Genomic DNA, 21546 nt, shown 5'->3' with positions numbered 1-21546 from the left:
GGTGTCGATTTCTGACTCAATGTTAACACGTTTAGAAAATACTTTTCTGTGCTTAGTACAACATAGGTATAATTAGTATAATTAGGTAAAACTTGGAAGCATATATGATATATACACAAAAAGCCTATCCAGTATCAATTATATCAATTTTTTCTTTGCCAATTTTTTGGCCATCCCCGTTTAGTCTCCAAATGTATGTGTTTGTGTTTGCGTTTGGTTGGGGGTGGGACATTCCCCCCTCTGTATTTGCCATAGGGGAACGAATTTTATCAACATATGTACAGCTGAAACACTGAAGCCTATATTGACTTAGGCATATCATATTGAACTAATAGGAAGCAGCACAAAAACAGACATTCTAAAATTAAAAAAAATGTGGCTTTTGATACAAGTAACAATCAACAATAGCAAACCAGAGTTTTGTTTAGAAGCCTTCCTTTTGCAAAATCGAATGAGCAAGTAAACATGACTAATTATTATCAGAGGAGGTGGAAGGGGAGGACGCTCCGAAAACTCATTGAAGAGATCATATCGTTGAATTTTCCACAATTCATCTGCGCGGTCTTGCACATTGGAGAAGGTGTAACTGTTAACAGAAAAATAAAGTGGCTAACTAAGCAACTTTTAAAAAAAATTATAGTCAATCCATAGAGTTGTAGAATTTATCCCAAAGTTCACTATAATGACCAATTGAATGTCACCACTCTGGAGGCACATCTAACGTTATATGGCCTCCAAATTTTAGGAACTTGAGCTTTTAACCTTTCTGATCTCATGACCTTTGGCAATTAATTTTTAGTTATACACTCTAAAAATTCATTCAAACACCTCATTCAAACAGTCATTACTTCCTCAATGAATAATGGCACTTTCACCTATTTTCCATCTTTGCAAGTGCATATTATATATAGACAAAAAGCAGTTCTATTTTGGTACGTTTCAATATCCTGAATTTTGTGATGATCATAATACCGTCGTTTGGTTATTTGATCTTTGACCGTGCGACGTCATAAGTAATAGAAGCACTACATTCCACGCCCGGAAATGTTTGAATGAGGTCAGTCAGCGTTACAGTCTTAGGATTAGTATGCAAACACTTTTCATCCAAAATTCGCAAAGTTTGACATTGGATCTCCCTCGATCACGTGACCTTTGAGGGTTTGCATATAACAATGTGATATATATGGTAGAGCCAGACCTCATGCCTTTTGGGTTTTTGGGTTTGGTATGCGCGTAACGGCCAAAATTTCTTTTGTGTAAATTGATCTCTTCGTTTGGCCTCATACTGATTCATTCACACACCTACCCCCCCCCCTACAAATACATACATGCATACATAATGGTGGGTACACTCCATGTGCTGTGTACACAATAAGTCACCAACCGTCAGTTTACTGCCTCAACTTCATGCAATGGCCAGCAATGTTTTCACAATTTATCGATATTGTATAATATATCATCCCCATTACAAGTAGGGATGATATAAACACCAAGTTGACCATTTGTATTCAGTAATGACAAGAATTTTAGTTTAAAGAAAATGACCATGGGAATTAAACGCCACTGGAATCCTTGCAGCAATATTCTCTTTCTCTCTCGCATTCCTGTCCAAACCAAATTCCATTCAGATACCATTTCTCAGGTCATAGATGATGTAGCAATTACCTCCTTCAAAATGTATCAAGGTTCCTTTTGTTCGCTGCATGCGAGAGCAAAAAATTGTTGTATTTAATTTACTAGTCCTAATTATATACCACTTTGTTTCATGGCATCATCCGTACTTCTTATTAATAGTAAGTAACGCTTTGGCAAACTTTGAAAGTATGGTAGGTCTCAATTAGGTGTCGATATTTGTTTCGCATCAACATAGTATTAATTGTTAACCAGAGTGATTAGTAAAGCATGGCAAATTTAGATAATTCACTGAGAATGAAGACATATGATGTAATACAGTATGCATTACTTACCTCAACATAGCGATGAGCAGATTCAGCAGCATGACATTACTCAGCAGCAAGTACAAAGAAAGTAGTACAAGACCTAACCCTGAATTTTCTGGACACTGTGTTGCCAGACCTAAGTCTATGAGAGTGGTGTTATCTGAACAACCGTCCCCTATGCAAAGAACACAGAAAGCGACATAGTTGGCATGTTTTCATTTTGTAATTACATATTTCATGACTGCCCAAAAACATTTGCATATTGTGAGGAGGTGCGTTGTATTAGCAAAACTAGATAAAAAGTAAAGCAACTGAAGAAGATATTCTGCCACTACTAACTCTACGGATATTTCATTCGTTATTATGCATGTGGTATATTTGGTGTTATGACACTGACCTATCAGCATATGAAAAAGTATTATTTCCTATGTTCCTTATTGTGATAATTGTAATGGAGTAACTAACGTGTAAAAGTGTCTAAGAACAGGGTCCCGTAAATCTGAAAGTAAGGCCGGTAAAATACCCCAATGAAGTTCTCTAATGGGTCAGATTCATTGGGAAACATGATTGCCTGCAATGCAATCCCGTATCCGATGACACAGACAGCCAAGATACAGACGAAGAAGAATAAATCTACCACCTGTTAGGAAAACAGAAGAGACAGTTGGAAGCTTGAGTAAATATTCTCTGAACTCTATATCTAACATCACTTTAATTTTGTTATAGGGTACTTTCCTACCAAGTATGAAAAAAACAAAACATTTCGTCATTTTTGACATCAGTTACCACGGTACCCACATATATTGATATACCGATCTTTCCTATGCAAACTAATAATAATAATAATAAGCAGTTATTTTTACTACGCTTAAGCGACCAAAAATGTGGGAGAAACCCGTAAGGCCTGATGGATTACAACTTACACGTCGGGTGGCTTCCAATTCAACATTTTAACTCAAATTTGGACTCTTTTCAATTTAGAAAGCCATTCCAGATGGGTAAACCGTAGATTGCTCTTGGATGAAAAACCAACCTTACTATGACCCGGCCAGGAATCGAACCCCGAACCTCCCGATTGCTAAGCCTCATTGCTTCAAATGCCACCGCCTTTATCCACTCGGCCATAGCACTGGTGCGATCGAAACTGTGATCGTTCTAGGTAAATGTTTCCTGATTGAGTTAAACACCAAACCACTCTTTACATAATTGCACCTTTGCGCTCTACCATTTGAAGGTTACGGGTAAATTCAGTGATTCCCTTTGGCGTTATAGCAAAACGTCACATTTTCCCCAAATTGAGCGTTCGATCTGAAAGCCTGAAAGTGACAATGGACAAGACACCCAATGAAAGAGTTACATAAAGTAGTTTCAAATTCCAAGTATACCAACCATTTTCCAAATCATGATGAGCTTTGGCCCTAGCATTTTACTAACTTTAAACATCTGCAGCAATCTCATGTAAAAGAGCATAATATCAACGGCTAGCAAAAGGTGACCAATTTGGTCGGTACTGGAGGAGAAGTCTAGTCCCAGACCAATGACACAGGTACCTAGGCTAACCGCGTCTATAATGTTCCAGTAATCTTTCATCCAGAGTTGAATTCTGTGCCCCAAGCTGAAACTCACAATACCGACAAACTGAAACGATATTAATAGCAGATGTTAAATCCAGGGAATCCATAATGGGTTATAAGAAGGTTTAAATCATTAGAACGTAATAATTTTGCGGAAGTTGTTTTTCACCTGTCAGTCATCTATATCACGTAAACCAATAAAGAAGGTTGGTTTGTGTTTCATTTGAATATACAGGATGCATTTGGATATATTTCTTCCAATAATCAAATATCAGGCGCGTATCCAGGATTTTCTAACCCGGGGGGCGCGAATTACTCTCTAAGCGGAGCGCCACCATCAGTTGGCGCGCAGCGTACAAGAAAATTTCTGGTTTTGATACCCCCAGATCACCGGGAATAGCACATCTCGGGCTTGAAAATGACCAACCAGATGTACACTTTTGCCTGAGAACCAAGTATTTCCCAAAAGTTTTTTCCATCCATAACCTTTTTGAAGATTTTCACCAGTCACACATCATGTTCGACCTGATTGCATGTCCTATGGATCATTGCTTTTGTAGGTGATTCTACGTCACGGCCCACAATATCGGAAAGCCCCACTTTTGAAGGATTTAAGCCGATTATTTGTTGAGAATTTGAAAATTCCCATTTCTCATGAATAAAATCACTTCAAAACATACCCATAATGTTGCAGAAAATTCAATCTATGGACAAGCAATATAGAAAAACCTCCTCGAACCCCTAATAGACAGGTCAAAGTTGCACGAGTAGAGGAAAGTATGATGAAGAATGTTGGTTTCGGAAATTTTGGAAAATTCTGACACAGTTAATTTATTGGTGTAGAAATATTGCAACCTCTTATAATGGCTATTATAAAACTTGGTTGAAGGAAATGAAAAAAAGAAGATATTTCCGATATGAGGTATATCGAAACCGAACACTACACACATAGGCGTAGGTCCCGTAGGAGGCGGTGGCTGCAGCCCCCTCCCCCCCCCCCCCGCAACCAAATTTTGCCCATCTTTTTCGGGCACCTACTGAAAGAAAAATAAATAGCAATGAATAGGTTAAAAATGATCTCCTTGGTAATTAAAATAAAGTTGTAAGCTTGGCCGACATTACTACTGTAAAAGAGAGTTTTGACATAAATGGATCTGTATGATTTTTCTTCATCTACATAAGACATTTGGTTGTTTACATAGCATTTGGCGGTATACTGTGGAACTTTCACGGACCGTGCGGTACACGATGCCATGCACTGTAATGACCGATGCTTGCTTATGTGATATTGGCATTGATATGTTGAACGCGCGCTTCGCGCGCGAAAAATTTTGGCTTTTTTTCGGGCAAGTCATTACAGCCCCCAAATCCAATTGGGCTCCTACGCCTTTAACTACACACATAGACAGTATTTGACGCTGTTCATCGTGGAACATGCATTTCAATGCTTACTGATATGATGTTATATCTGCTCTTTGCTTTACAAATTCGAACAGGAGTGTAGCGAGTAATTGCCAAGGCAGGGGCGAAGCCTGTAGGCAAACTATCTAAGCGAAGCGCCACCATGAGTTGGCGCGAAGCGTACAAGAAAAATTTTGGCCGAAAATGCCTCCCAGATCGCTGGAAATGACACTTCCCAGGCCTTGTAAGTTGCATCTAAGCATTGTCTATTTTGAAATTACTAGCGATGTCATAAAGAAAATTTGAAAAAATGGGTGGCGCTCCTCGCTGAGCTGATACGATAGTTATTTTCGCTCTTACATTTTTGTCGTGTTTTTGACTAATCGTTGACTTGTTACTCATCGCTGTACAACGTAAAATGTAACATCTGGACTAACAACTTTCACTTTGCTTTTCTGGAATATAAAAAAGGATTGGTATGCAGAGTTTTCGTGAGTTTATATTATTTTTACTCGTTACCATCACGATTGTTTTGCCTAACAACAGGCCTTTACCCGCATAGCCTAACACACATGGACATGGATAACCACAGACTTACCTACAGCCCAGATACGCTTCGAAGTATAAGGTCACATATGACCGATTTTGAACTAAGGCCACGGGTGATCAATAGATTAAAGGAACTTAACATTGTTCGCAGGCGTAGAGGCGCACGAGCCGGTATTCAGGAGAGGTTAAAGCATACAAAGGCATCAAATTTCAGCTTTCCTTATGGTTTCTCGTCAAATATTAACAGTCTTCAGGGGAAATTTATACATCTAGAACAGACAGTTGGAAATATGCCGAACCTATGTTTTATTGCCTTGCAAGAAACGAAACTGGAAAGTTGGAAACAAATGGGAAGGTGAGAATGTTCAACACCAAGTCGCTGACGAGGCTCTTCAATTGCAGAATTTCCACATGTTCCGCCAAGATCGCGGATTCACGGCTAATGGCGGTGGTTTGATGACCTACATATCGAAGGAATGGTCTATCAATACTCCCAAAGTGTGTTTCACCTTGTCAACACCAGACATTGAGTTACTTGCTGTGAGAGCTCGTCCTCGGTTTCTGCCCAGTGACATATCAAACATGACTATCGTAAATGTGTATACTCGCCCTTCAGCAAACTTCACGGTTTCGAACGCAGCGTTGAAAAATGCTTTAACATCAATTTTAATGGAGAATCCGCGTTCATATATCATTATTGTTGGGGATCTCAACAGGGACCGTTTACCATTCCTCGAAACAATGGGCTACAACAACCTCGTAAATTTTGTCACCTTCCCAAGATCTAACACCATTTTGGATGCTGTGTACGTTAAAGGTTGGAGTTACTTCACTGCCAAGAAAATGCATCCTATAGCTACATCAGATCATTTCAGTGTTCTAATTATGCCACGATACACAGAACGTTATCGAGAAGTTCAAAAGATACCAAGACCAAAGGAAAGAGACACCAGGAAGAGTAATTTACGAGTGATGTTGGATTCAACAGATTGGAGGGTTTTTACAGATACGTGTGACACCTTAGATGAATTGACACAAGTAGTATCATCTTACATCAATTTTACAACTGATATCTGCATTCCTTATAGGACAATGTCACACTCAGAAGTTATGAAAAGATTGCCAGCCGATGATAAGATCAAGCAGTTGGAGAAAGAGAAAAAGGAAGCAATTGATGATGGTGACACTACTCTACGGAACAGGTTACAGAGGCAAATAAACAAACATGTGTTCAAAGGAGGAATGAATACTTTCAAAAGGTAACAACAGACAAACAGTCTCTGTGGGATCTACTCAAATCAATACGGAAACCAGATGAACAGCAAAGAAACTTGGTAACTGATGAGTTTGGCCAAAAATTAAGTCAACACTTCGGACGTTTTAATGATGCTTCGAGCAAAGATATTTCATTTATACTACCAGACCTATCAACTGCTGAACCACCAGTAATACTAAAGAAAGATGTAAAAAGACAATTTGGACTTGTTAAGATAGGAATTGCGTCTGGTTTTGATCAAATTCCCTGGTGGGTGTACAAGTATTGCTCTGAAGAATTAGCTGGCATATTCACTAATTTATATAATGTAAGTTTAAATGAGAATTCAATTCCGTCCCTATGGAAGCATGCTAAAACATCACCTGTGCCTAAAATCTCTATTCCAACATCTGTAAACGATTTTAGACCAATTGACATGTCCAGCATTGGTTTTAACTGTATGCAAAAATTATTATTTCCATACTTGACGCAGGCCATCGTATCACACGGTGATAAAAATCAGTTTGCCTACAACAAAGGCGTGTCCTGCACAGATGCTATACTCAAGCTCGTACATTGTGTTGTTTCTGGTTTAAATCAGAGTGACACAACAGTCACTAAAGTTTTATTCTTAGATTTTTCAAGTGCTTTTAATACGGTTTTACCAAATCGGTTAATCCAAAGTTTGTGTAGTTTTATCAATGAGCCTTGGCTTATACATTGGTTGGCTAATTTTTTACATGGATGGTCTCGACAAGTCAAGCTACAGAAAGGTTATTCAGAGGAATCAAATATTACAGTGGGAGTCCCCCAGGGAGGTCCTCTATCTGCGTTACTTTTTACAATATACACAGATGATATACGTTCTTCAATGGGGTGTGATGTAATTAAGTACGCTGATGATACAGCCATATCCTGTAACATTTCAAAGCGGACACACCTTGAAAATCAAAATGACTATAAATACTGTATTGATAATATGGTCAATTTGTGTGAGCAGAAGAACCTCTTACTTAATCCAAAGAAATCTAAAGAAATAATTTTTGAAAACATTAACATTAAACATCAAGGTCTCATTCAGACCAGGGATCAGAAAACTTATGTTCAAGGCTCCATTGTTGAGCGGGTGTCTCATACTATGTACTTAGGGGTTGATATTGACGCCAAGTTAACCTTTACTAAACATATATCTAAATCGATGTCTAAGGTGTATTACATTGTATCAACGTTGGCATATATTACTCCTTATTTTCATTCTAATGTAAGAGATAAGGTTTTCAGCTCATCAATTCTGCCAGTGATTGTGTATGCAGTTCCTGTCTGGTATCACTTTCTACTTGAAAAGGACAAGAAAAGAATTAGAAGTTTCTTGAAATACTGCTCCAAAATATTTAATCTCGACTATGAAAGCCTTGTTGGTAAAGTAAACACTGCTGCTAAAAATGAATTCATAAGACTAGCTAAGAATATACATAGTTCTAAAGATCACCCACTTCACTCCGAGTTGATCTCTCTGTGCAATAGAACCAGCAAGTACAATCTACGTAATCCTACTATCTTGCCATCTTTTAGAATTATGCTTTTTAAGAACTCATTTATCTACAGAGCAGCCATTTATATTCAAAATGGGTTCTTAGAATCTCTGTTATAATCCTTTTAATCTTTAATCTTTAAAACTTCTAATCCTCTATCTTACTTCTTGTTTTTGTTTCATGCTTTCATTTTTGTACATGTTTACGTCTTATATGTATCATCTTTTATGTGTCCTATTTATAAATGTTATCATTTATACTGGAATAAAGAAATTGAAATTGAAATTGAAATTGCTCGGGGGGGGGGGCGGTCGCCCCTTCCCGAAATGCGTCATGTACCCCGACGACTCGGTCGAGTTCAAGACCAGCCACAGTTGGTTCCATAAAGCACAATTGTACAATTGTTTAAGGGGTCCATACACACAAACACGTTATGATGGACCATATATAGTATTTATGTAGATACATTGAGAGAGGAAAAATGGAAACGTCAAAAATGGAGTTGTCGGTGTAAGGGGTAGGGTGAGGCGCACAACCCCTCCGTAGTCATTGATCTGTCACTGGCTACCCTGTGTATATTATAGGGATCAGCGCTTTAACTATGACTGTTCCTCTTTCTCTTCCCGAGGTCTTGGCTATCTTCTACTCCCTCCTTTTCTCCTTTTTCTCTCTTTTTTCTTTTTCTTTTCCCTTCCTTCCTCTTTTCTTTTTCTTTTTTCCCCCCTCCTTTTCCCTTTTTTCTTCTCTTTTTTCTCTCCTCTTTTCCTTACCCGGGGGGCGCGCCCCCAACCCCCCCCTGGATACGCACCTGAATATGCACACATTCAAATCAGCAAACAATGTTCGTGCTCGCTTACTCCCTATCAATAAGTAACATTAGTCCTTGTATATATGTGTCGACGATGTTATCATTCTAACACGCCAAAACCATATATACTCTATAAATAGGATTCATACTATGCTATATGTTACTGTTGCAATGGCTCTGTACGTGAATGGATGAATGAAGGATAGTGAGCCTTCTCTTGAAGAAACTGCATCAGTTAAAGGTTTATATCTTTTTGGCAAATCCCTTTGGTTTCCACCAAAGGTTTGACCATGTGAAAGAGTTCATAGAGGAACATCTTTTGCCAGACTACATTAGTGACTTCATATATCTTTAAAACCCAATTTAAATTGCTAGACTCGATGCAAGATAGAAGACTCCTCTGATATAGATTTTTATAGATTTTCTTCTGTCATAGTTAAATCGGCATACCGCTTGAGATTCCAAGCTAATTTACACCAACTTGAATGATTAATCTGCCATTAAGGTTCAGTTCGTTTGAGGGTATCTAAAGTAGTGAACAAACCATGCAGTTCTAGTTAAAGTGTTATAACCTTAACCTTTAGGATTATAACCAATGGTTGAAAGATTACGTGTCTAAAAGAATTTGCACGTGTACCTTTTGAAAAGACTGACTTTTCGATCGTTTGTAACATGGAGCTTTACATGATGCTTTGGTGTGTTGGATCAAAACTTTTTACAACTGATCAAATCAAACCAAAACCTCATTCATTGAGAAGAACAGGAATTTCTGCTTATAGCCTCATCAACTGGAGTTCAAGTGACAACAGCTGCGCGGTGAGCATAACAGTTTATAGAGTGTTTATTCAATTGTCTTAATATCACATAATTGAAGACACTCATCTAAAGGTTTTTCACAAACATCATAAAAGAGGTAAAAATAAACCATTGATCCCGTGCAGTATGTAGTGGTTTTCATGTTCAAATATGCTTATAGACCAGAGAACTATAAATAGAGGAACAACATATGAAAACAACATGCATGTTTGTACCTGTCTAAACTTCTCTATGCAGAAGGTTCCTACCCATACGAGGAGCAGCCAATCCCACACTCCCATATTTGGTTCGAAATCGTGCAGAATGATACAGCTGTACAGGATAAGGAACACTAAATAGGACACCTAGAAACAACAATTAAGAATTAAACAACACAGATTTAATTAAATAAGTAGAACTGTCATAGTTCTTTGGCAATTACGCTATAGAACGTTAAACAATATTAGGATATTTGAGCAGATGTGGAACTCACTTCCCTGGAGACCAAAGAAGCTTGTTAAATTTCACGAAAACTCTTGATCACTCAACAAAAGTATTAGATCATCGATTGTATGTGTAGACTACAGGGAAATCACACTATATTGGTTTGTTTGCTTATGTTATGATCAGATTAATCGCCACTGATTTTAGGTAAATGTATCACACCAGGTATGACAAAAGAACCATGACCATGAAAAAACGATGATAACATATTAATTATATTACTAACACCTCAATATTATCTTGAGTTTCGTGTGTTGTTAAAAAAAAAAATCTGTGTATATATAGTAAAGTAGCCATTCATTATTTAATTTATTTATTATATATATATATATATATATATATATATATATATATATAATCATATATTTATATATATTACAATCCGTAAATACTCCTTTTCCAAATGTAATTATCTGATTTCAAACTTTCACAAATCAGATGCACTATTATCAATAATATCTGATCCAAGTATTCCTTGAGAATAAAATTCATGTAGGGCTTTTACTTGTCGATTGATATCCGACAGACAGAAAACAAAATACTATACTCGTCACCTACCAAACTGCCTTGTGAGATTGTTCTATCAATGAACTGTATATTTACAGCACGTTGCCATATTTTACGCTATACACAAAAAATAAAATTAACTTTACTATTCAGTTTCCTCATGAAAGATCCAGACAAAGGTTATGCGATAACATACTCTGAATATCTTTATAAATATGACCAAACTAATACCAATCTCTCTGTCAGTATTAATGGGTATATTACCACTGTGTAATTACAATGTAATTTAATCAAACTTAGACAGTATCTGGTTCTAGTAACGCTGAATTTGTAATATGAAAATGATAACAGAGGGCTTGCTGCATGTGTAACTTTGTTTCTCAAGTCACTATGAATGAACATCAAATGATACCAATAATGATCATATTGGATGTCACTTTTGGATTCACGGTGAGTTTATCCAATACTAGACACACGTTATCTACCAGAGATTTCAAATGAACATAGAATAGAGTTTTCTTCGATATAATATCAATGTGTTTGTAAGTGTGCACAAAATATATGTATACTGACCAAATTTAACGTGAATTTGATGGCAGGTGCGGAGTAGAAGGCGGCAAACTTTTTCCAGCAAATTATCGGACAACTGCGGTTGAGAAAGTCAATGCAAAAAATGATTAAAAGGTGGACATCTAAGTTCATCTATAGACCAGCATGCTTGCATCAAATTATAGATAGACCTTCAAGTTTCATATGTACGACACTTAGGCATTTTTACCATGGCAGAAATAATGCATGTAAGCTTTTTCACTATTTCACTAACGTGTTTACCTACCTACACGTTGATTGTGCATACATGAAACCTGCACAATCAAATTGTTTTAGCATGTATTCCATTATTATCAATTGTTCTTCAGTGTCTTATAATGTTTTAGATGTGCTTATACTAATGTTCCGTTATGGCTCGGTTCTTCAAGTAGAGATATAGATGGAAAAGTAGGGATGTATTACGAGACACTTACAGACAATAACGACAAGAGTAAGGCTAGAGGTGAAACACAGGATGTATTCTGCCCGTATCCACGGAACATGATAACATTGATACATTTTCAGTCTTTGCCTCAAAGCCCGAAATTGATTCTAAGAATCTTGAGATTTACATATTCTTTTATTATCATTAATCCTTAGCTTTTCTCAGTATCGAATCCGTTTATGTGGAAGCTATGCTCACTGTCTTTGTTTCCAAAGGTCTAGATGATTGGCATGTTACCAAAATTGCATAACACAAGGTCCGCGCGCATGAGTTGAGACTACGCGACAGGGCAATACCTTAAGTTGCTTCGGTTTTGACCATAACAAGTTTCTCGTTTAGTCCATCAATCTGATGTAAGGATACACATTATGCAAATTAAAGTGTGTTGAACCTCAATATGCATAACAAAACAAACGCTTCACATGCTCCATAATGGCCAACCATGGAGTGTTTTTCTGCCTTGTGTACCTTATCTCTTAGTTCGACCACTTAGTATAACATGTGACATTCCGAAAATGTAGCTTCCGCATTTTCCGAAAAACATTATGAGTAACGTTAGCTATTCATAGGAATATAAATTATAAAAATCAGTTTGTTAGAATCAGGCCAAGCTATAAGAGAGATGTTAACGATGTTATTATCATGTTCAGCTTATTGAGGTTTTGGAGTTTGTCTTGAGATTGGCTTTTGTTAGAAAGTAGAAATTGGTTTGAGTGTGTTAGTCGTAGGCCTTTGGAACATAAGGTCCGATTCTTATCTTCTACTTCATGTTCCGTTAGCGTATAAGCCTCACCTAAATTTATAACCCTATTTGTAGAATCGAGACATAAAGGACCTGTAATTGGCTGTTGCTGCGAATAAATATTCACACAATATTACATATTATACGTTTGCGAATCCAAAATATTATCAGTGTGTTTACATCTTGTTTCTTCACTAGAAGTACGATATAGTTCCATAGTAACTTACGGCTCTTGAGATCGATCATTTTCTTCTCCTCTTTCTTCAACGTCAGTGGTTTGTTTATCTTTAGACTTAAAGTAATCATCAAACATATATCAATATTAGTGTAAGCATGAGTTCATAACGCTATACTAAGTCCACTAAGAAAATGCTGCAATGATATTTAGCAAGTACTGGTGTTGCATATTGAAATGTGTGAACACTGATGAGCTGAATCCATTCCTTCTTCAGTTAGTTCAATTTATCGAACTGATGATAAGGATATCCTGCTGTAATATTATGATAGACGGGTTATTTTATTTGAAGAATTTAGATTTATACACTTAATGCTCTTTATCATTGTTGAAACTCTTAAGAAAGTTTCTCTCACTTAAGTGTCCTTGAAGGTTCTAATGTACAGAGATAAAACAGTCTACATTTACTGGATAAAAGGAATGGCTAAGAAGGAAGGAAAGTGGAATCAGAGGAGTAGAACGAGAGGTTTCATATTATACTCACATCGTTTTTAAATTCAATAAGCCAAATACACAGACCGGGACAGAACGCACATAGACACAGCTATTGAAAAATACAACAAATATATATCAGATGAATAATTGCCCGCAGAAACCCTGAACTTACTGAACGCACTCCGATCTACCCTAGCCTAAGATTTGGTAAAATTCCTGCACTGCGCCCCCAATAACCGTTTCTAAGGTCACTTTCCTCTCTTTCGAATCTACCCATTCTTGTTAGCGCTAAGATAAGATAAAGAGAGAGTTGTAGACAAAGAAAATCCAAGTCGGTCGATTAAGAGATATCGCCCTGAGTGAGCGTTAGAAAAAAACAAGCGAAGGTAACTGACACAATGACATAGAGATTAATCATTAGTCTCATTAACACATCAAATAGCCAAAAGTGATAGTATCACTCACTGAGTTACTGCAGGTTAAAGGCTTAATTGTATCAGAACCACTTCCTGCAGCAAACAGAAGCAAATAGCTACTTCGGGAAGGACAATCCCCAGAAAGGTAGACGGCCAGCCGTCACCGTCCAAGGTAGGGGAGAGTTGTAAAGTATGTGTGGAGATAATAGGTGGGAGAGACAGGTAATTAATGTTTTTCGTAAATACCAGTTCGTAGAAACCCGTGTTTTGGAATATTTACATCACACCTCGGTACCTGTTTCCTAGACATCCGCGCAGAATGGCAGTGTTACTGTGGTGTGAGACCCAACGGGCAGGACCTGCACGAAGGATCTCACAACACCGCACGTCCAAAAATAGGCCTCTGATGCGGAAACGACGGTCACGTAAGAAGCGACGAAAGCCAATGGAGTCTTACAGGAGGTCGCTCTAAGGATCCCGTCGACAATCGAGGATTTCCCTCTAATGTCGCGGGCCCCAACTTTCATCCCAGTAGAGAAATGAGGGCGAATCAAGCAGACGTGTAATCTAGAGATGGTGTTTCTGCATGCCCCTGAATTTGAGGCTTTCGGAGGAAACCATAACTTGTTCTATACTGACGAAAAATGAGAAATTTTCGATATGAACATATTTTCGGGCAAATTGCCTGGATAAGGGATTAATTAACATGTCCCCATTATCGTCTAAGCAGATATCCTCATTGGTTACTGGTAGGGCCTGGAGGCGCCTGCGACGCTGTAATCTGAAATTGTTCGTTTGAAACTCCCCAGGTCTTCATGCGGCCGTGACCATATTGACAGCAAATTGAGAAAGGACAAGTGGGAGTTAACAAGGAGGCTGAGAAGAAATGGAAACGAGGTTCGCCTGGGCCACCATCGAACGATTAGGATCTCCTAGGAGGACCATCTTGTGGTATCCGATGTGAGGTGTCTGTTGTCCGTTACTGGACGTCCCATTGCCAGTTACTGCTGGAAGTTAGCCACCAGTATAGATGAGCCGGGTCGCGTGGTGGGAGGCGAACCCAATGTGTTAATGTCCGACTCTTCCGGCTTGTAGCACTTCAGGAGGTGGGTTTTCTAGAGGTCCGTTTCTGCAACGACGATGTCTGAAACGACGTCCTTCAAGCTGGTTATTGTACCCAACACACAGCCAACGTCTTACCTGATGACTCCGGAGGAACTAACTGGTAACAAGTCGACCAAGATGTCTGATTGCATCTTTCCTCGGTTGGCGGGTCGTAAACAAAAAGTAGCCGAAGACTGTCTAACTGGCAAAAACGAATGTTGCTATACGGGCCCCACCGAGGGGTCTGTCATTACCAACACCTATGCATCTAGAGCGAGGTCTGTATGCCTAGACAAGTAGAAACGTCTCGAGGGAGCATGGGGCTTTTTAACCCCTAATCTTGATAAACCCAACTACGACTATAGCTATCTCATCAACGGAAGAAAACTGGTAATATAAGAGCCTGGGCAAAGGACCTTAAAGCCATAGAACGAGAGCCGCCTCCCAGTCCGGGATAATTTCATAAGTTTCGGTGCTGGTTGGTGAACGTCGATGCGATTTTCATGCCCGTTCGCGATGCCAGGTCGAGGTCCACGAGGAGCTACTCTGTTTTCTTTCTTTGGGGATCTCTGTACGTAAACGAAGACATTGCCATGCTCAACTGTAAGGCGTTCCTTTACCTCTGCTGAAATTCCTGGGGGTTTCAAAATTAAATTTATACCTCATCCTCTTAGGACTTTGGCTATGTTTTTCTTAACCAGTATAAAGGGGGCTGACTCCTTATTCTCCGGTAAAGTTACAAACATGCAAATTTGGTAACAAGGAAGACCCATCTGTACACGGCCTGATCGAAGGAGTTCAAAACTCGGCAAAGAATCCCAGATCAGAGGGGGTGGCTTGCGGGTAAATAAAAAATTCTGCTTACTCCGAAAGGCCTTGCCAGCTTGGTACACTCTAGAGCCTAGGCTCCGAGCCTAAAGGACTTAAACAGCCATGCGCCTGAACGTCTAACTATCGTTAAACAAACCCGTGGGAGAGTGGGAAGCTGAACACTCGGTGGAACTAAGTGAGTTCCTAAAGACTCCTTATCTTAATACACCTTACAAAACTGCGAGAAACAACTCTTATAGGATAATATAAGTATAACTAATTTTCCAAACTTTCGCGCAAACGGTACACATAATAAAATTTCCAAGTGAGTGACGATCTTAAAATGGGAGAATACATGCAGTCATAAACATGGAAAATTCAAACATATTAAAGTAGCGGTTTGTTTAGGGTGAAACTACGATCGAAACTCCTGGCAGAAACACGTGTGCAAAGGCGTCTGAAGGAGTAGAGATAATGACCTTAGAGAGAAATATTGGAGGTGCAGTGCAAAAATGTTACCAGTACTAAGGTAAGGTTAGATTGGAGTGCGTTTGTATATGGGACAGGTAAATGATGTTAACTCCGTAATTTATCTCGATAGCCCTGAGAATTTGGAGTGGGTGCTATACAAACCAGCATCAAGAATTAAACGCAATGCAATGTAACAGAAGGACACACGCTTGTAACCCATATGCCTACCTAAAAGACATGTACTAGAATGGTGAAGTGTTGGAAACATCTTGAATATCAAACATTCTCTCCCACACGTTGCTTTAGTATAGCTCTATATATTAGGTTTACAGTATACTTTACACGGCAGTACTGGTCAGTTATCTGCTTACTTTCTAGAGTTAATCCTTAAACAAAGAAGTTGCCCGTTACAGTTCCCTGCTAACACTTGTAATAAAAATGAGGTTTTGTTTCATATTTCTACTTTATCTATTTGCTACTGCAAGACTTGGGAGTCACAAACCTTCCAAACAGCATTCTCTTCTGAAATTTTCCCTAACCAGATATGCGTGAAAAGTTCCTCAGCTGGCAACTCTGTGATGAATTTATCGTTCTCTGCCAGCACGGCCAGTTTGAGACAGTTGGTGTTTCCCCAGTTTGGCCGATTGACAGTTAGGAAACTGACGGTACAGTCTTTTCTCTCATCATAACATTCTTTAAGAACGTCTATCGCTAACTTGTCATATTGTCTATATAAATATGACAGATATGAGATGAATTAAATGCTCAGACTAGATGCAATTTCTTTCTGGAAGGTGAGAGTACATTGTGGGAATGGGGCAAGTCACATGCAACAGTTACTTGCTTACTATTAAATATATTAATTATTTTTAGTTATTAAATATCACACTATGTTAGGTCTGATACAAATCCAAACGCAGATTAACACTGACAGTACTGCTATAACTATAATCAGAAGTGAAAGAGTAACCTAAAGAGCACATGGAATTAAAAAGAGTTCCTTCAAAAGGTGTTTATTTGAAACAAATAATGTGTGTGTTTATTTCATGCAATGGTAACCCATACATGTGATTAACCTTGCTCCAGTATAGAATGTATAACTTGAAGAATTTTCCATTCCTAAATGAAAGTGCAAACTACCAAATAGTGAAGTAATATTATTTGACAACTATGCAGCTATGAGACTGGAATATAGCTTACTCTGATTGTTGAATTCCATTTACGTTATTTGACAATTCTGGAGCGATCTGAGACTTTAATATAACTTAAGTTATTACTCTGGATATTGAATTACATTACTTTATTGGGCAATTCTTCAGCAATATGAGACTTCAATTCAACTTACTTTGCATGTTGAACCAAGCTCTCTCTCTTATTTATGACACGTTCAGATCTTGCCATCGCTTTCAAGATATGACTGGCAATCAGAGCAGCTGCTATGGCCTCATCGATATTCTCCCACATGAGACGTGACATTTCTTTACGATTCAACAGGATCGCATACAAAAACAGGTCCCGTATTGGGGTGACTGTAGAATGCAAGGAAGAAATGTAATAGTAATGTCCCTGAATTTCACTGAAGTTGTGAAGTTATCACAGTATCAGTTGTACACCAAATGATAAACTGTGATGGTTCCATGTATCAATACCAACAGGAAACTCCCAGAATTAATTTGAACGTTTGATCATGACAATATTTCATTTAGAACACACTTTCAAGGGCACTATCCCGAGTAAGTGATACAAGGGAGCACGTAAAATAATTGACGTAATGGCGATACTATGATCATTCATATGATATTCTAGTATATATATGTTAATATCGTAATTCTAAGATATATGAATCAAACGAAATGAAATTTAAATTATTGGTGATTGCAACTATTGGTCAATCCCAAATCAAACGTATTTGTTCCGCAAACTCGCCATACGGTCCTTTGTAAGAATGCTAGCCTATGCGAGATAAAGTTTAAACTACATAGATACTTAACACCCATGTACTACATAAACATTGTACAATAGCGTCTGCATTGAAGAACAGTACAAAGGTAGAATATGGCCAGCGCGGTCACTGAGCAAAACCACGAAAACTGTTATTTTTCGAAGAATATCACTTCCTGGCTTACAAGAGATGAACCATATCTTTTGAAGCATTTGAACACTTTAGTATTAATACACAAACACGAAACAAAACAGTTTTTGTTGACAACTGTTGCATTTCAGTTACCTATTAGATAGCAAACTTTTCACTTGATTCCAATTGGCAGAATTTTTAAATGGCTGTAAAGCTTACAACTTGACCCAAACTAACCACCCCAAAGCATTGGTATATTAATTTTGAACAACTTAGCTCGTTGTGAGTAAGAGAACAACATGGAATGTTTTTTTTTCAACTAAGTCCAACAAGAAATCTTAACGGAAGATTGTATTTAACCTAGCCGGATATATACCAGTAGGTGTTTAAATTGACATAAACTTGGCGCCTTAACGTAAAACTACAGATGATGTTTACATATGAGAGTCGATTTCCACACAAAAAAAAAGACACATGGAACCCTGAACCTCAGGTCTTCCTGATAGTACGAAATAGCAAATGTAAACACGTTTCCATATATAGTTTCAAGCCGTCTACATTCTTTATGGCCACAAAAGAAACAAAAGTTCAATTAAAGTCTGAGGTTTGCCTGACTATCAAGCTTTATAATATAAGCTAAGTTATTACAAGAATGTCTCACAGCAATTGCAAATGTTAACTGGTATTAAGCAGGCTTACAAACAGAATATTTAATTATATCTGATAATGCATTAGGAACGCACACTGCTCACCTTTATGGACATGAATTGTATCATTTTTGAAGTTTTCCAGTATTGGTTCCCCTGTTGTCTACCAAGAAACAAAACAGAAACAGAACACAATTATGCACTGCTTAGTATAGTCGAACGTGGAACTGGGTAGCAGATTACCAATTAGGTTGGTTACTGCGGAAGGACCAGATTAAGCACTAAGTTATAACCAAGGCTGGACCCATAAGAAAGAGGAAAATTATCATGTATGTGCATTGCTGAAAGGAAAAGAAAAAGAAAAAGACAAACAAAATATAATTGCACAATATAAAGCTGCATTTTGCATTGATTTTGTCGGAATCTGGTGGTCTCCTAGTCAATTGTCAAGGAAAGGTACATTAAAACATACTTATATCCCATTAGGGTTTACATAACAATAATATCAAAGGTTAGCAGTGTAGAGATATAGCAAGTGCCAGAAAAAATATTGCATGCACTTAAGATTTGCCACAACACATGATTAAAGTGCCGTAAAACTTGTTTCTTCATGAGTGCACGTCATTCACCAGAGTAAAATAAACCACACGTATTTCAGATTCAAAATACCAGGATAGATAAATATCGTGTCGATTACAAACCAATGTGGTGCTTACTTGTTGTTGGTCGACGAGCAACTCAGGCAGACTGATACGACGTTTAACCTAAGAAAAAACAAAACAAATATGTTTGCTGGTTTTAAAGGGAGATATCTTGGCTATTTACAACGGGAAATGAATTATTTTGTATCATATTAGCAAATTAAGTTGACAACCTCATGAAATGACATGTTTTCCATGTGTTAATTCAGATATATATAGATACAGACATACACAAACACAAAGCGGGAGGCCCTGGTTCGTTTCCTGGTGGAGGATGAAGGTGCTTTCATGTTCTAGATTTTTTCATTTCACTAAAATTCCAAACATATATATATATATATATATATATATATATATATATATATATATATATTGAATGAGTAGCAAGTGGTATGACAGATATATAGTAATTCAATAAGGAATAACACACCAGAAAAATTCCACTTCACGACCGGTTTCGTCTTTGTGGGACTCATCAGGCGAAGGTAGGAATCGAACCCCGGATCTTCGTGTCACGAATCGAAGTCCGTACCACTCGACCACAGTGATTCTACTGGTGTGTTAAAGCGTATAAATTGGCTTTGAATAACTGTCAGTAAGGGCGTATTACCCAAGTGTTATGATTGTACAGAGTGCACCCCTGGCGCTTTAAATCTGACAATTTTACACAGGATAACCACTTTTTAGGCAAGCCAAGCCGTAAATAAGAATTGAATGAGTAGCAAGTGGTATGACAGATATATAGTAATTCGGTTCGTGACACGAAGATCCGGGGTTCGATTCCTACCTTCGCCTGATGAGTCCCAAAAGGACGAAACCGGTCGTGAAGTGGAATTTTTCTGGTGTGTTATTCTTTATTGAATTCAATATATATATATATATATATATATATATATATATATATATATATATATATATATATATATATATATAAACATATATATATATACATATATATATATATATATATATATATATATATATATAGACAGATATATAAATATATATATATATATATATATACATATACTTTATCGTGCCAATATGGACAATTTGCGTGATTAAACATAGAGCTTAAAATTCACTGCAAAGTTTTTTTTTACGTTACTCATGCAAGATATCAATTAAATCATAGTAATTCCATGAGTCAAATCAAAGATGGAAACCAGTTTGTTAGCTCACCTCTTCAAAGACGTTTTGCAGATCAGAGACAGCTAGATAATCTTTTATATTTAAACCACTTTCCATGAATAGTTCTAAGAAGGCGTACAAGTTGCGCGTTATGGCATTCTTTACAAAGTCCTTGATTTCTGACTGATCTAATCCCTATGGCGGTCATTAAAAGAAGAAAGGGAAAGAAAGAAACTCAACATTAGAAAAGTGTCCACAATTCCCAAATATTTGTAATCAGCTTCAACATTTCGACATTCAGTAACATATCTCTGTTAATTGCATTGATAGTTTATGTGAACAACAACCGTCCATAAGGATGTGTGTAACTAGATAATCTACTAATACAACAGTAATTGGTCAAATAAAAAATAAAAAAATACAACTCCATTAAAATGGCTAATTATTTCATTCTGAAGTAAGGAATTGAGAACTTTGCGTCCCAAACATGCAAAACGATATGGAAATACTGCAATGTCCATCTTCTGAAATTGAGAGGGTCTACCTGAAGTATATACATATGGAAGCTACATATTAACTTGTTTGCGAGTATCCATAGATCCTCATGAAAAGTCATATAACTGATATATCTTATGATTTGCAATACCAAGTTGCTTTCCAAAGGTTGATATATTTTAATTCCTGCATGGTTACTATCATTCGTGAAATGATGTTCATCATAAACTTCATCTAGAAAGATATTTGATAACACTCTAAACAAAGGCACATACCCTAAAGCATACATAAGTTGGGGACCACAGATGGTGTAGACAATTGCTCAAGTCATGACAACAACTGCCCGAAATAGGGTTTGAATAATATAAAGTAAGCAAAGATCTTAAA

At 37.5% G+C, this 21546-nt stretch overlaps 1 protein-coding gene across 3 annotated transcripts in view; it reads right to left on the bottom strand.

Annotated features, from left to right (window-relative positions):
- LOC139966118 (transient receptor potential cation channel subfamily M member-like 2) overlaps positions 1–21546 on the bottom strand; it is a 69228-nt gene that overhangs the window by 6330 nt on the left and 41352 nt on the right. For 2 of the 3 annotated variants that reach the window (XM_071968830.1, XM_071968831.1), the window contains exons 9-21: positions 20716–20859; positions 19549–19596; positions 18938–18995; positions 17457–17640; positions 16614–16839; positions 13360–13419; positions 12868–12932; positions 11439–11511; positions 10091–10219; positions 3330–3578; positions 2406–2580; positions 1968–2115; positions 414–586 (exon numbers count right to left, since the gene is read on the bottom strand). In XM_071968830.1, coding sequence (XP_071824931.1) covers positions 414–586; positions 1968–2115; positions 2406–2580; positions 3330–3578; positions 10091–10219; positions 11439–11511; positions 12868–12932; positions 13360–13419; positions 16614–16839; positions 17457–17640; positions 18938–18995; positions 19549–19596; positions 20716–20859 — 1732 coding nt within the window. The remainder of the gene's footprint in view (positions 1–413; positions 587–1967; positions 2116–2405; positions 2581–3329; positions 3579–10090; positions 10220–11438; positions 11512–12867; positions 12933–13359; positions 13420–16613; positions 16840–17456; positions 17641–18937; positions 18996–19548; positions 19597–20715; positions 20860–21546) is intronic. The other variant, XM_071968832.1, reaches the window with a different exon arrangement.

Source organism: Apostichopus japonicus, chromosome 4 (genome assembly GCF_037975245.1).
Source record: "Apostichopus japonicus isolate 1M-3 chromosome 4, ASM3797524v1, whole genome shotgun sequence".
In the NCBI taxonomy this organism is placed as follows: Eukaryota; Metazoa; Echinodermata; class Holothuroidea; order Aspidochirotida; family Stichopodidae; genus Apostichopus; species Apostichopus japonicus.
The sequence above is the reverse complement of the archived record's forward strand: the minus strand, read 5'-3'. Positions and strand labels throughout refer to the sequence as shown.